The sequence below is a fragment of the Phalacrocorax carbo genome, chromosome 10 (assembly GCF_963921805.1).
Source record: "Phalacrocorax carbo chromosome 10, bPhaCar2.1, whole genome shotgun sequence".
Lineage (NCBI taxonomy): Eukaryota > Metazoa > Chordata > Aves > Suliformes > Phalacrocoracidae > Phalacrocorax > Phalacrocorax carbo.
Genome location: NC_087522.1, coordinates 15636817 through 15652298, shown reverse-complemented (window position 1 = coordinate 15652298; position 15482 = coordinate 15636817). Strand labels below are relative to the sequence as shown.

General features: G+C 35.9%; 1 protein-coding gene across 5 annotated transcripts in view; it reads left to right on the top strand.

Annotated features, from left to right (window-relative positions):
* RBFOX1 (RNA binding fox-1 homolog 1) overlaps positions 1 to 15482 on the top strand; it is a 1419204-nt gene that overhangs the window by 802640 nt on the left and 601082 nt on the right. For all 5 annotated transcript variants that reach the window (XM_064461968.1, XM_064461967.1, XM_064461969.1 and 2 more), the window contains one exon: positions 1389 to 1436. In XM_064461968.1, the coding sequence (XP_064318038.1) occupies positions 1389 to 1436 (48 nt within the window). The remainder of the gene's footprint in view (positions 1 to 1388; positions 1437 to 15482) is intronic.

Genomic DNA, 15482 nt, shown 5'->3' with positions numbered 1-15482 from the left:
TGACAGAGACCTTGATATACCTAATAATAATCATTAATATATCTTGCTATGAATGAAAGTATTTTTTTCAGGAAATCTTGATTCATCCTACTTGATTGAATGATCTAATCTTTTTTTAACTTTTATGTGTGTATGGCTTGTGTAGGAAGACTTTGGAATTGCAATAATATCAGTCCTTCATTTAAGATGAATAGGCATGGTGTTGAAGAAACATAACTTTTTAATTTAATATTTGTTTTAATTTTTAATAGGAGCTGCTATTAGCTCTCACCCTTAAATTTGTGATTTGGGATTTATTTAGCAAGTAACTCTACCCATTAATCTAAAAGCTGATGAGAGTAGTTCTAGCTTCAATGAGAGGCTGGGGAAAGACTTACTTTTAATAAAAAATTGCCCCTCATCTGTATGACACTTTTTCCCCAATAGAAGTCTCTCAAGTTGCAGTATGTAAACAAAATTAGCTTCCAAGGAGACCGTCACTAGAAAAGTAAAGTTGAAACAGAAGAAAAATCATAATAGGTCACTTGTCTGCAGCTTAATGACTTGAACTACATTTGGCTTACTCTGTTTCCAATGGTTACTTGTTGTACAAAGGGATAATATGATGAAATAAATGACCTCCAGACTATAATTTTTGTGATAATTATTATCTCTTCATGCCTTCGTGTCTACTGGCAAAATTCCAAAGGCTCAATGAGAGTCAAAATACCTTATGAATAAAAGGAACATGTGTTGGGTGACATTACATTTAAGATTATTTGTTTGACTGCTGAAGAAAACATAAGTCCAATATGTGTGTGTGTATGTATGTACACACACACACACACATTTTTATATTAAAAAGATGCTTGATTATTCTTGCATGTTGCAAGAATGCATGTCTGACATTCAGACACAAATATCTTCAACATACCAAGTCCTAGTTAGCACTCTTGACAGCAGACAGGAGTTTGAGCAATTATTTCCTCTTAAGCTTACCTGTATATTTTCTAAGCTACCATTACTAATTAAAAAAAAAAAAAAAAAGAGCAAGCAAGCAATTACTTTTTCCTCAAGATGCAAGTAGAAAAGTATATACGGTAAAGCAGAGATCATGTTTTTGTCTTATGAGCTGGCTACACTGTATTGAAATAGGTTTGCTTTTGTACAATGTTTCAGTCCTGTCTTTAAGGTTATGCTTGTAATAAACTTGATTAAACCTTAGTTAAAGCCACAATACTAAACATTGTACATTTAGATATAATACACATAAAAAAATAACAGTTCAATAAAGTGTAATAGGTTGAGAAACCCACTTTTCAGACTTTTCCCTTTCTTCATTCTGAGGTGTTTCCACAACCCTGGTCAATATGCCATATGACAATAGCGGTCTCTGTTTGTCTTTTCAGGACACTAAAGCAGAGTGCAGTTCCTGTGTAGAATCTGAGGACAGAAAAGTAAGTGGATTGTTTTAATGTAATTTGTCAGGTAGCTCTAGTAAGTGGGGGGTTGTTTAGTTTATTTCTTTTTTTAATTAAACCATGTGAAATTATTTTATGGTGTTTTAAGTGTGTATGTTTTTATAAAGTTTTCTAGCAATAACTTTTCTAATGTTGTATTTTAACCTAAATGGGGACAAAATAGTCTTACTCTATTGATTATACTTCTGTTAGACATTTGAATAACAGCGTGTTCAGAAGGGAATTATAATCTTAATTTCATTAAACTATGAACAGTTTAAAAGGCAATTGCATGTCCTGTTCTTAACTTCCATGGCTTTCATGATAATGTTGGCATACCATGTTAAATATTTGTAAAATAGCAAGATAAGGACTGCTTTTTCTTGCTTTATAAGCAGTATCTTTGATACAGATTTTTTTTTCCTTCTAAATGGTTGATGTTTAAAAAAGTTTATCTTGTATTATTTGCAGTTTTATTTTCTCTAAATATAACATATGTTTTCAGTTGTGTTCTCCACCTTCTTCACCTTGTTAGTTTGGTCTGGTGTTTTTTTTTTTTTAACAGTACATCACGGCATGTATGTTTGAATATACTTGAATAAAGTTACATTTGTAGAAGGAATTCTGAAATTGAAGTACTATCAATTTCCACTCTGAAATGAGCAATGCAGAAAGCTGTCCTCTGGCACTAACAGTATCATGCAGTCAATTTGTGTTTTGAAACAGTAGGTCTTTATGCTTAATTTAGCATCAGTTTAATTGTGCTATGAAGTGTGATACCAATGTTCTATTACTCAACTTTTCAAAAAGTTTTGTTGTCATTGGTTTTTAACTTCTTTTGCATTGTCCTATGAGCATTCAGGAGGTTTTATTAAATAGCATTATCCCAAAATCACTTTAGGTGTTCATGATAACTCAAATTTTACAAAACAATGGCATACACGTTCGACGTAAAATGCTGTTGAAATTAGTGAAGGAAAGCACAGTTAATTTGCTTTGTTGAGATATGTGATAAAGGTTCTTCAGAATTTCAGTGATTTTCAACATTTTCAGGAATGAGGTGAGGGAATTATTTTGAGCTATACAGAAACATTTTGAGAATTCAATTAAGATACTAAACAGTGAATGTAACTAGAAGAGAAAGTACTCCATATTTTAGACACCAAGCAGCTGTTACTACTCTCAGATTATTGAAGTCCTCTGTACTAAGACAGGGTGAATTTCTTGCATTTAAATTAAGTCACCACTGATTGTGCTACTCTATGCATCAGTATAATAGAACTAGTTTATTGTAGGACAATTACAAGGGCAGTATGCAAATATAGCAGAATTTTTCTTAAATTTAGAAAGTGTGTCAGCTTTAACACAGGGCTCAAATACTGTAACGTTATGTTTAACAATGCTTTATGTTAGTAAAGGACTACAAAATTTATGTCAGTAGGAACAGTAACTTTGCTGTTTTATTTAGAGAGTTGAAATATAACCATTTACATTTCTGTGCATTGAATTCAATAAATTATCCTTGTTATTTACACTCCTAATGCTTTTTCAGTTCTCTGGGAGGTTTAGGGGTTTTGTTGTTGTTGCTTTTAAAAGCATTTTAACAAACCAAAGCATTCCTGCTTTGCTGCTTTATTTTCTGTTGCTGACTTTATGCCTTCCATAAACCCTATTCTCCGATGTTAATATCGTCTATTTTAATTTTTTGTAAAATTTCCAAATTATCCTGCTTTCTGTTTCTGCTTCCTTTTCTAGGCTGCATTAAGTTTGAAATAGTGAGAAATTATGCCTCCTCATTTCTTTTGCTGTTCCTTCCATTTTTATTCTCAAGCATTTTGCTGACACATCGTGAGCTGAATCAAAATTAACCTGGTTAATGTTGATGGTCAAAACTAACCAAGAAACAAAGGCTTCACATATTCGATTTAATAATTTTAAATTGTCAGAAATAAATATCAATCCAGTTTTAAAGTATTTTCCCAATGAATAGACTGAGCTGGACTTTTAAAAAATTTATTTCTACTGAAATTTTACAATTTGGAGCTAGAATCCACTTCTAGATTACTAAATGTGTAGTGTATCTCTATGTGTCAAGTAGTAACTGAGTTTCTGAAAGTGGCGAGCACATGACATAATTCAAAATGTCTAACATCGGCCGGTACTCATTAATGTGAAACTCAGGCCATTAGGCTCCAGGTTCTGAGCATTAGCTTTTATGAAGCTATCTTGGTGTTTAAATTTAGGTGTGTGTTGTTTTATACTATGCTAAAATGCAGTTTGGGACCTTATTTCTAAACAAGATCTGAGTTTTGGTGTGGGCAGCAGCTACTAAAACCGCACAGCCAAAAGGTTCTTTTTATTGCTTCAATAATGGGAAAAGTTGTCAAGAGCCTGATAAGCTTTGCACTGCACTCTTATTAACGTGTGTCTTGTATTTCTTTTTCCTTTTATTGCAACTTTCCTTTTATTTAGCAGATATACCAGTCTGTTGCCAGTAAACTGTTTTGGGTTGGTTGTTTTTGATTTTTTCAGTGTTTTAAGATAGGATGATTTCTGTGTCAGTATAAATTACAGGAGTTGTGTATCTGATACCTTTTCGTGGCCTCGGTGATTGCTCTGAGTGTAAGTGGTTTCTTAAGGAGCTATCTTTCTTCAGGGACTCGGGCTGTCAAGACTAATCCAGCTGTCTGACCCCAGGCAGGGGCACCTCATCCAATGCAGAATATGTGATCTGGCTCTTTCTGAGACAACCTGGGCCCTCAAACTGAGCAAGTGAAGTGAAATGAAAGAGCATGAGATTCCCATGTTATCCTATGCTTTATTACTTCACTGGCCTCTTGTACTCACTTCCCTCTTTCTTCTCACTCTTAGAAGCAGTGGCATGAAGGTGAGGTGGCAGTCAGGGGGTCTTCAAACATACTGTGAAACCTGGAGAGTGTCTCTCTGAACCTGGAGAGTGTCTCTTGTCTGTCTCTCTCCTAATGATACATTAAGGTTGAAGAGCTGGAGATCTGGAGGTTGTCAGCATTGCAGTACTGAGCGCTATGAATTTCTCATCCTTTTCAGTATAACTACTGATATATACAGACACACGCCTTCAGGTCTACAGACTCTGATCTTTCATCACTGATTATTGGAGTAATAACAACAGACACGAGGTGCTACGTTTTGGGTTATGGTTTGGTTTTTGGTTCGCTAAAGGTACAATTTTTATCCAACAACAATGACAATCTGTTAAGTGCTCCAGCTTTCAAATGCAGAAACTACAATTTACATAAAGAATTCTCTAGCAAACCCCTAAATTTTTCTTCTTCATGTAGTTAGTTTGTTGAAGAATTTTGAAAGAATGAAATATAATAAATACCTATTGTGATTACATGATCTGTTTCATCTTTTTTCTGTGTTTGGTCCCAAAACTGAAGGTTCCACTGAGCTTAAGTGGCAGATTTACTTTACAGTCCAGGGATATCAATTACCAATGACCTATGCAATGATCACCAAATAGAGATACCTTAATCTTGCATTGTTTCATCTTTATTGAAAGTGTAAATTAGGAACTTAATGTAATTCATAGAACCTGAAACATTGTGAATAAATATTTTATGCCATCTATGTTGAAATCAAGACAAACTACTGCAATTAGGACATGCACCATTAGTATCTAATAATTTACACTTCTGTAATGAAGTATACTACTAATGAACTATATAATTTGTAATTAATGAAAAATTTTCCCAGTTAACAACAAAATATGAAACTGCAAGGTGCCTTTTCTTGCAATCTTTTTTCCCTGAAGTTTCTTCATCTCTAACTTCTTAAGTAGCAATTTAAGAAACCCTGGCTAAAGCATTGCCTGAAGGCAAACTCAAATTTAATAACTGTAATTATTATTTTGAAATCTATTATTCTAAAAGTGACAAAATAGCATTTAATTATCCTAACCACTTTATCACTTTGATTTGTCTCTCCTTCCATTGTTTAACTGACCTTTTTATGTAAGATTCTGCCAATAATTTCTGCAAGGATAAAAGCCCTCAGCTTTGAGAATAACAAGTGACAAGTAATCAAGAGTCTGGTGTAACTGGCCTGTATTATTATGCATTGCTAAATTGCATTTACCATTGCCAGCAGTGGACCCATAAGTTTACGTACGACTCATTTCCTACCTAATCGGTATTCTTTTCTGTGTTTGTCATACCCAACTCTGGTTTGTTTTCATCTCATACCTTCATTCTGAACATCATAATATTTGAAGTTTAATGAATCATATGACCATGGAAATGTCTCAGCTTGGCTTTGCAAAGAAACACATGTAGAAACATGACCCTTACATTTTCACAGAATGAAACCTGTTAAAAATATACAAAGTGTGATTTTTTTCTTTTTTTTTTTTTTTAAATGCATTGATTTCTGAAGCTAGTTGCATGATGTTTTGGAATTTAAGTCATAATTCCAAAGGCTGTGATGTTTTTCAGTGTGAGGTTTTGCTCTTGAAAGGGTGAAGACAGTTGGGGTTTTTTTTCTACCCATGTGTTCTACCCCAGCTGTGTGTGTTGGGGCAAAATAAATGGTTTCAGCTGAAGGGAGTTAACAAGGATATTGGCTGTTTTGCCAAGGCAAACCACGTGCATTCCTTTACTATCTTCTCTTCCATTGGGTATAACCAAACTCTAGTCTCAGTCTCCACTTTTAAGAAAACAGCTAGTATGTAAATCTTTGCTTTTTGTTTGTTGCTGTTCTTGCTCTTACACCAGCTGCATCACTTCCCATTATTTGAAAAGCCTGCCCCTAACAAATCTTCCTCATCTTTTATTTAATTGCAGTTCAGATCTTTATTTGCTCTTAATAATTCTCATTTTTTGTTTCCCCCAAATGTTTATGTGGGACTTGCATAGAACAGGAATCTTCAAAAATACAAAAAAAAAAAAAAAGAACAAAAAGAAACTGGATATAAGATTTCTCCCTGTCATTGATGTCTGAACAGAGCACAAAGGGAATACGTTGTTTTACTCTGCAATTGCATTTGTCGTGTCATCAAATTAATTAATGGCAATGATGTGAAGCCAAAACTTTGATATGAAGTTATCTTCCTCTTACTCCCCTCCTCCATCTTGTTACATTTCCATCTGATATGGAAAACTGACTGGAAAGTTAACTTACAAGGACCTTTCTGTGCCAGATAACTTTTGTTTCAGCTGTTTTTTACTACGCTAGGAATGTTTTATTCTTCAGCTTTGGCTTCTTAATTTTTGTTTTATTTCACCTTAGTCTTTTTAGTACTTGACTCACTTTTTCTGTAATGTGCAATGACGTTCTCTTCAGTATTCCTTGCAGGCAACATAATGCTGACTGTTAACTAGCAGCTAAGTGTTATTAGCTTGGTGGCTCAAGGTCACTCAGGATATGTTGCTTCTTTTTCTGTTCTCGAGAAGGAAAGTAGCTCATGGAGAGAACACTTCTGAGATGCATCTTGACTTTAAAATTTACCACTTTCGAGCTCAGAGTGCAGAGGCTTTATGAGAGCAATAGACTTTATGGGTATGCATTAGGCCAATAACATGATAGGTCAGTAAGTTAGAAAATTTCCCTATAGTGACATAATGTTTCATAACTCCCTATTACCTTCTGTAGGATATGGTATAGGCAGTAATGCCTTTCCTTTTCTATGCCTGCCGTGGAAAATGTTTTATAATTTTTTTTTTTTAGTACCTTCTGTCAGAGGATCTCAGAGTACTTTACACACAAATTAAAAACACCTAAGAGAAAAGTACTTACATTTATATTGCTCAAGTTACATATGGGGAAATAGAAGTGTGAAGGGGAGACAGGCAAGGTTACAAAGTGAGTCTGAGACTAAATGGGGAGAAAAAGAAACAGCATTGCAAATATATTTTGCTTTGCTTATTCTATGGCTTCTTGCAATTATTTTTTTTTTTGTCATTTATAATGATCATATAAAATATTTTCCATGAAAGTTGAAGGGAAAAATTAGTCTTATTAGTAGGAAGAAAATTTATCCAATTTCTTTAATGTTGTTCTTCAGGTTACTGTGGGAGGGAATTAATGAGGGTATCAAACAGTGAAGAGCTGATAAGAACCATCATGGAAAGACTAACTCAACTACTAAGATGTGGATGTATTTATATACTGTTTCTATTAATTACATGAGCGGAGATATTAATTGAAATCCCTTTTTCTGCTGTTTAGGAGCTTCCTATCAGTGAATATGAGAAAGTGTCATTTCTGTTCCCTTGTGAAGACATCATGCAATCTGCATTGCATTGTAGCATTTTTGAGATACGTTTTTCCTCACATTAAAAGAAATTAATTTTTTGATGAGGGAAGATCACTGAGTCCAATGGATTGGTAGGGAAGAATATAAATTGTGTTTGAATGCAGATTCATAGGAATCTAAAGATGCTTTGAACATTAATGAGCCTTCTGGTGTCTGCTAGAGTGAACAAACGATTCCTATTTCTTCTGCCTCTTTAGCTGTTGTACAAGTAGTATGGAGTACTATTGAACCATCATATGACAGGACCACATAGAATATAGAGGATTGTCCATAGAATTCAGAAACAAGGGGGAGTAACCTAGAAGTGAGAATAATGAACTGTTCCAAGAATAGTATCCACCTGTCACAATATGCCAGAGGTTTCCACTGATATCTCAGCTCATGTAAGTCAGTTTTATATGATGCTTCTTGAGTCTTCCTCAGTACAGAGCTGGAAGTTTTCAAAACTCCCACAAAAAGGTAAAATTATCTAAGGAGTGGGGGAGGGGGTTTTGTTGGTTGTTTGTTTATTACCAGAAAAGATACTTTAAATTAATGACTGCCTCCCCCACAATGATTTTAATTCAAGATACGTTGCACTCTAGATAACCTAAAACTTAGAAACTAAGTTGAATCATTATTATTATTCATATTACTTTTAGTGATTTGTTTTTTAAATAAAAGGATTTTTCTTCTCCTTTTCTTGGTTTATGTTCTTTTCAACTAAAAGCACTACTTATGAAAAAATAGGTAGCTGAAATTTGCCCTAGAATTTAACACACAGCATTAGTCAGCCTAATAAATATTGACAATACTAATGTGAGGAAATACTCAGAAATCCAGTCCATTTCCTGGCATGTAGATTGACACAGTGCAAAGTCTTGCTGGAAAGTTTCATAGTATTTGAATGATCATAATGTCAGTCCTATTACTGCTCTCTTGTTCTTTCTGTCACTGACATGCAATTATGGAATTTCACAACTGAAGTGATGACAATTGCTCCTCTGCGGGTGCGTGTGTCTATCTTTCCCCTTAATCCAACTGTATCTAAAAATCTGTAATTTGATAAAGTGGAATTGAAATGACAGGCAAGACAGAAGTGCCAAAACAATAATTTGACCTCCCACTGAAGTGTCAATGTGTTCAGCTGCATAACTTTTACTCATGCTGAATACACATAAGGGACACAGATAGTATATTTATTATGCCAGAATACCTGTCAAGGCTGATTGCTAAAAGAAGGTATTGCTACACTGTGTCTTTTTGCCAATGTGTTCCATCTTGAAGCATTACATTTTCTATGGCTATACTACTCTGTATAAGCATAGTTGCTATTGCACATAAATTAATTTTATTAGGACAAGACTTCTTTTAAATCTTAATTTTGAAGATATTTGGCTAAATCTTGAAATTATAATTCTGTGCCTCTGTAGCAAATGAGTTATTGAAGAGACTATCCTTTACTTTTAAAGACAACTTTTTCATATTAAAAGTCTAGGGGGAAAGTGTCAAAGAATGTAGAAAAACCCATGTAAAAGGTGCACTGTTTCTTTTTTCCAAAATCCTTTAATACTGGTGAAATACCTAGTTCCCATTTATACAGAATATACATTTAATCCCTGTTACAGATTAGCCTGTATTGTAAACAAGTTTTATTGAGGATATCAGTCAGCAAAGTGCCAAGTCCTAATTACAGTGTATGCAACATACAGAATATAAAAATGTATTTTCTGCAGTAGTTATATACTGATAATTTCAATTTCATTTTAGAAGAACCTTCTGGAATGAGTGACTTGCCAGTGAGCAGTTTGAGTAGTTGGTACCTTTGAAATGTCAGCTTTTCTTTGAGGTAGACTGGAGTTTAAGAAATCCTCAAAATATTTTTGTCTAAAGTCTGTTTCGTCTAAATCCAATTTAAAAGCTTCTAAAAAGGATCCATAAGCACTATGAGCTATATTATTCTCTATATACAATAAACAGGTCTCTGTTACTATTACATGTTACAAACGAAAAAAAAAGGCTCTTCTTTTTTTTTTGAAAACTAGTGCTAATTTTTGCCCTTTCCTGTGACTAGTAGTCATGCCTTCCAGCTGGTATTCTTTCTAGCCTTTTTATTTAACTCTTTGACATTAAAATATGCCTTTACATACTACTACATTCAGCCCTTATGTTTGCTTTATGTGAATTTAAAAACTGGAAAGCAATCACAATTATTTTTGAACTTCCTCTGCTTTGAAATAAATTGCATTAGGTATATGATAACTTCCTTCTAATAACTCCTAAAAAGCTCACTAAGCTAGAAAGAGTATTCTGAAATATTTAATACTTTTATATAAATTAATAGTGATTTTTATTTTCACTGAAGTAAATGTATGCAGAAGTTACTTTGGAATATATTCATATGTACTGTACCTGCACTGCATACAATGAAGTATATTTCACCCGGGGACAAGGAAGGGGACAGAAGAAAAAAACTTTTTGGCTTTAATATTCAGCTACATGTAAAAATGAAATATTCAGAATTAGGGCAAAAATGAAATCAAGTGGAGAGGGAGAACTTAAGTCTGATTTGATGCTACTTATCTGTCAAAATTAACTGAAAAATAATGCATGAGAGACTAAAGCCTTGTTGAACTTTTGACTACATCTGGCCATTAAGTTTTCAATAGGTGTAAAAACACAGAGGGGAATTGGCTTTTGAAGTTCTACAGAAAAGGGGGAAAAAATAAAGATCTATTAAAACTGGCATGCTGTGAATGGGAACATGTCTTGGATCTTCTCTGTATTTGTGAATGAATAAAACTTTGCAGCAGTAGGGCAGTGCAACTCTTTCTACTGTGTAGTGATACATTTACTTTTAGAGGGTGTCTGATTTTTGGTAGTGTAAGCTTTTCATGGCCCATACTCTAATGCATTAGAAAGGTATAGTTTACCCTAGCAGTTATGTTACCAACATAATTCTCAGTTATTAATCTGGCCTACCAGATTCTTTGCAACATGCCAGATACCAAGGCCAAATGATGTGGATTTAAATATATTAGCTATATCTCAGTGTGTATTTTTATATTGTGTACATACAGCAGTGTTTAATGGTCATTGTTGCTTTTGAGAAAAGTAAGTTTCAAGTTGACATTTCCTTCCCTATCTTTTTTCTCACTTTTCAGTAAGGACGTGGGAGTCTTCATAAAGAAGGATAGAGTTAAAAATACGTACAGGTGAATTACTTTATTTACAGATACTTCTATGTGTACTGTCGGTTATGCTTGCTAACCCCAGTGGCTGGAGGGGCTGAGTAACAAGAAGCACTGGGTTTCTATTAAGTGCCCGGGTCACTTCGTCTCCCACAGTTTCTAGAAGTGCCCATAATAAAGTTGCCAGGGCTTTGGCAGCACTTTCAGACTGTGACCCTTCGTTACGTTTGCTGCTATGAGCCTGGGACAGCCTCTTAGTTTTTTGAGGTGTGTTTTTTTTTTCTTTTTTTGGACCTGATCTAAGGAGCAATGAAGGTGGAGGGAAGTCTTAAACTGATGTGAACAAAATTCCCTCCCTGCATTAGGCAAAACAGTCTCAAGTCAGGGACTTTTCTTTTGTTTAATTTACTGCCAGCCACCACAAACTTTCAATCCCTGAGGCAAAGAAGAATATACAGACTGGGAATTGGGTTCGTCCCAGTTCCACTGGGGAGGCGAGGGGCAACACGGGTGGTTGGGGTGGCCTGCGTGAGGGCACCATGCGCTTCTATGCCAGGACGACATTTTGGAGCAGGGCGGCCGTGGCTGAGCCCGCCGTGGGGCTCTGCGGCTGTGCTTCGCAGGGGCGCAGAGCCGGCCAGAACCGGTCCTGACCGGCCGGCAGCGGTCGCTGCTTCCCGCCCACGCAGGGCGTCGCGGTGCCCCCTCGGCAAACCAGGCACGTCCCACCTGGCACCCGCCCTCGCAGTCCTGCGTGCAAAGCAGGAAAGCAAACAAAAATAATTTTATAAACAGTACTTAAAATGTTAAAGGGCACGCACTGAGGTGGTTGGAATTACAGAAAGCCGGCATGTTGTAGTATGGAGGCTGCAGGTAGGTCATTTGTTATCATATAGGAAGTTGAACTACGCATCCATCAAGTAACTACAGAAGCAGCGGTGGTCCCTACTAATGAAGGGTGTCAAAGCCGCAATGCTTTTAATGGCTTTGCTTTTTATGACACACACACACACACACACCCCCCCCCCCCCCCCCCCTTTATGTTTCATTTTAATGCTTTTTTACTGCTTTTGCCACTTGGTAAGAATTCAAAGGCACACTGACCAAAAAACATATCTGGACATTAGAGACCCTTATTTAAAATAAGAAATACATATGTTTTATACAAATTAACTAGAAATTATCTGCTACACAATGGTTTTAAAAGTCTGTCCAGCAGATAGCAGAGGCTGAAGACAACTTAGACTATTCTTCACTTTCTTTCCAGCTTGTACATGTGCTCGTGTGACCATGCATCTGGGGATGTACACCATCTCATGCTGTCATCTTGTCACACAAGCAGTGAGAGGTTTTGCCTTGCAATGTGATAAAGTTGCTATAACATGAACTTACTTTCAGCCTCTTCCTAGGAGCCAGGGCTATTTTTGTAGACAAATGCTTCCCAGCATAGAAGCTGAGCAGAGCTTTGCCTGCAACAAGTAGCCATTTTGACTTCTTTTAAACTCTCATGTTGAAGTTTCCTTATGGAATGAAGTTTGGAATTTCAAGAATGGGGAAATTAAAATTTTAGACTTTAATGATTAAAAAACCTTTTCATTTGTTTAAGCTGAGCCACATGTTCCTAATCACTACCTACTTTAGTAATCTGGAATTTCACTTTTTTTATGACATAAAAATATAATCTCTGTCTCACAGGATGTTAGTAATCTTTGATATCATTGTTTAACATTTTAAGTAGATGAACTATTTAGGAATTTTAATGTGAAGTTCAGTTTTGGGAGAAGGCAAAGGGGAAGGGAAAAAGGTATGTAGAATCCCTCTTACCTCTGATTTTACATAGTTAAATAATTAGCCTGAGTTTTAAAGTGCTAGCCATTCAACTTAAATCTTTGCTACAAGTTAATGGTTAACGGTTGTACCTGATGATCCTAGAGGTCTTTTCCAACCTTAATGATTCTATGATTCTACGATAAGCTGTCATTATTGCCTGCACTTGTTCTTGCTCAAAACATGCTTTCTGTGTTTGGAAAAAAGTACAATCAGTTCATTGAGCTAGCTGAAATCTAGCCATGATGACAATAAGTGGAGTAGGTCAATGTTTGCCGGGATATGGAGCAGAAATACACAGCAGAATAACTCCTAAGAGAACTTTATATAATGAGGCCACTGTGGGAAGCCACTTAGCGTTCTGCACTCACCGAGAATCAGAGAATTTATCCAGCCGATAAGAGTATTTATTCTTGCATAAAGCTCCCAGATGGTAACATTTAGAAAATATATACTTTTTTTACTTATGTATCAAGCTGGTTGGTTTACTTTTTATTAGACAAGTAATCTCCCAGATGTTGTTTCATTAAACTGAGGTCCAGAGACTTTTTTCCATTAATTTTCTATTCCCAAGTTTTAGTCACTGCATTCTGATTTTTCTTTTCTTAGAACTGTAGGTCAGCATTTCATATATTAAGTGATACACATATTGCACATTGGCTGATTAAATTTACCAGAACAGCATTAATACAACACTTGCTAACTTGTCTTTTTCAGTTCTCCAAAAGGTGAAATAAACAAGTATACATGTTGTAATTTATAAATATACACAACTTCTGTGGTTAATTTGAAGTTTTAGAAAATGACAAACCTTCCTAAAAGAGAAAATACAGGGATTGTTGAGCCATAAAATAAATAAAATATTTTTTCTTGATGACTCTGTGTGTCTAGATAGTAAATGGGATGTATTGTGTGAACTACATTGGACTTGGAAATGATTTTTTTCCATATAGAAATCCCAATTCTTGGAAGTACATGTACTTCAGAAGGAAGGGTATGTCTAAAAGTATTAAAACCTTTTTCTTTTTTTTTTTTTTTCTGGCTGAAAACATGTCCATCTGCGCTTAGCCATATCAATGTTCTGTTCCTACATTTTAATTTTCCTTGTAGTAAGAAAAACCACCGCTATTGACTTCTCAGGTGTTTGAAATAGGTGTTCCATTTTCATGAATTACCCTTTAAAGAGCCTTATTGGTGAGGTAGAAGTCTAGAGATTATGTACATCTCCAGGAAAAAAAAATTAGGAATGAGAGTCCTTGTAGTAGAGCTCATGTTAAAATATACACACAAACATGTTGCTATATAGGAGGCCGCAGTTGCTTTCTCTTTATTTAATTAGTATACCTCACAGACTCACAGATAGCCCGATTTCAGGCTGCTTCTCTATAGTGTTAAGGTTGCATAGTCTGGTATAGTCTGTACTGAAACTAATGCATATGAAACTTGGTAATGGTATTTGAAATTTTGTGGGAAGAACTTGGTGCAGGGAAGTGCTTTACTATTCTAAATCATAAAATGGAGATAAATAGCTTTCCTCTGTATCAAAAACTGTATCTCTATGGAAAATTTAGATTTTAATACTGAAATTTGAAATCCTTTTAGGAATTGAACTGCCTATTGTATAGGAATATTAGGTATTATTAAACATTCACTCTAATATGCAGGTGCATTTTTCTTCTACTCTCTGTGTCATCAACATGATTATGGACAAGAAAATAGGTGGTATATTGGTTCTATATGCATATGGGCTAAAGGATAGTATGCCTACAGCAATATCTGAATCTTTCAGATACTCAGTCTTTGAATTTTACACCATGAGCATTCAGCTCCAGAGGATGGAGCTCTGTGATTCTTCCTATCTATTAATCTCTACTGTTGGTACCCAGGAGTCGTACAGGATTTGGCTTGCTATAGGGATTCTTTTCAGGAATTGAGGCTGTCTGAAAACAGTGATCCAGAACAAAGTATTGCTTATGCTTAACAGCGAGACTACAGCAATGGAGAAGGGAAAGAATGTATAACCAAAGGACTTAATATGTTGTGGTGGGGTACCCCCGCAGCCACTTGCTCACTCCCACCTGTCCGATGGGATTGGAGCAAAAATAGGAAAAAACAAAGGTAAGAAAACTCATGGGTTGAGATAAAGACAGTTTATTGGGGGGGGACGGGGACGGGGGACAGGCACAGGGTGGGGGGGGGGACCCACAATGCACAACCCACCAAAAAAAAAACCCCAAACCACAAGTAAGTCAGAGGCACTCACTCGCCACCTCTCACAAGCAGACTGATGCCAAGCAAGTCTTAGAAATGACCACCTTGGAAGACATACACCCTCCCCCCTCCATCGACACCACCCCCTGCCTTCTTCTGCTACCCCAGTTTTATTGCTGAGTGTGATGTTACATGGTATGGAATATTCCTATGGCCAGTTTGATTCAGCTGTGCCAGCTGTGTCCTCTCCCCATCTCTGGCCTGCCACCAGCCTGCTCACTGGTGGGAGGGAGTCTGGAGGGTGTCAGCATGAGCAAACGAGAAGTCCTCAAAGCTGTCCAAGCACTATTTAGCATAACCAAAATATGGCTGTGTTATCAACACTGTTTTAGGGATAAACTATCAGGAAGGCTCAGGTTTGCTGAAACCGTTGTACAACATAAACTCACAACAGCAGAACAGGATTCCTGTGGCAGCGAGAAAGCTATACTTTTCGTATATACTATATACTGCTTATAAAACGGTAATCTTTAGTTCATA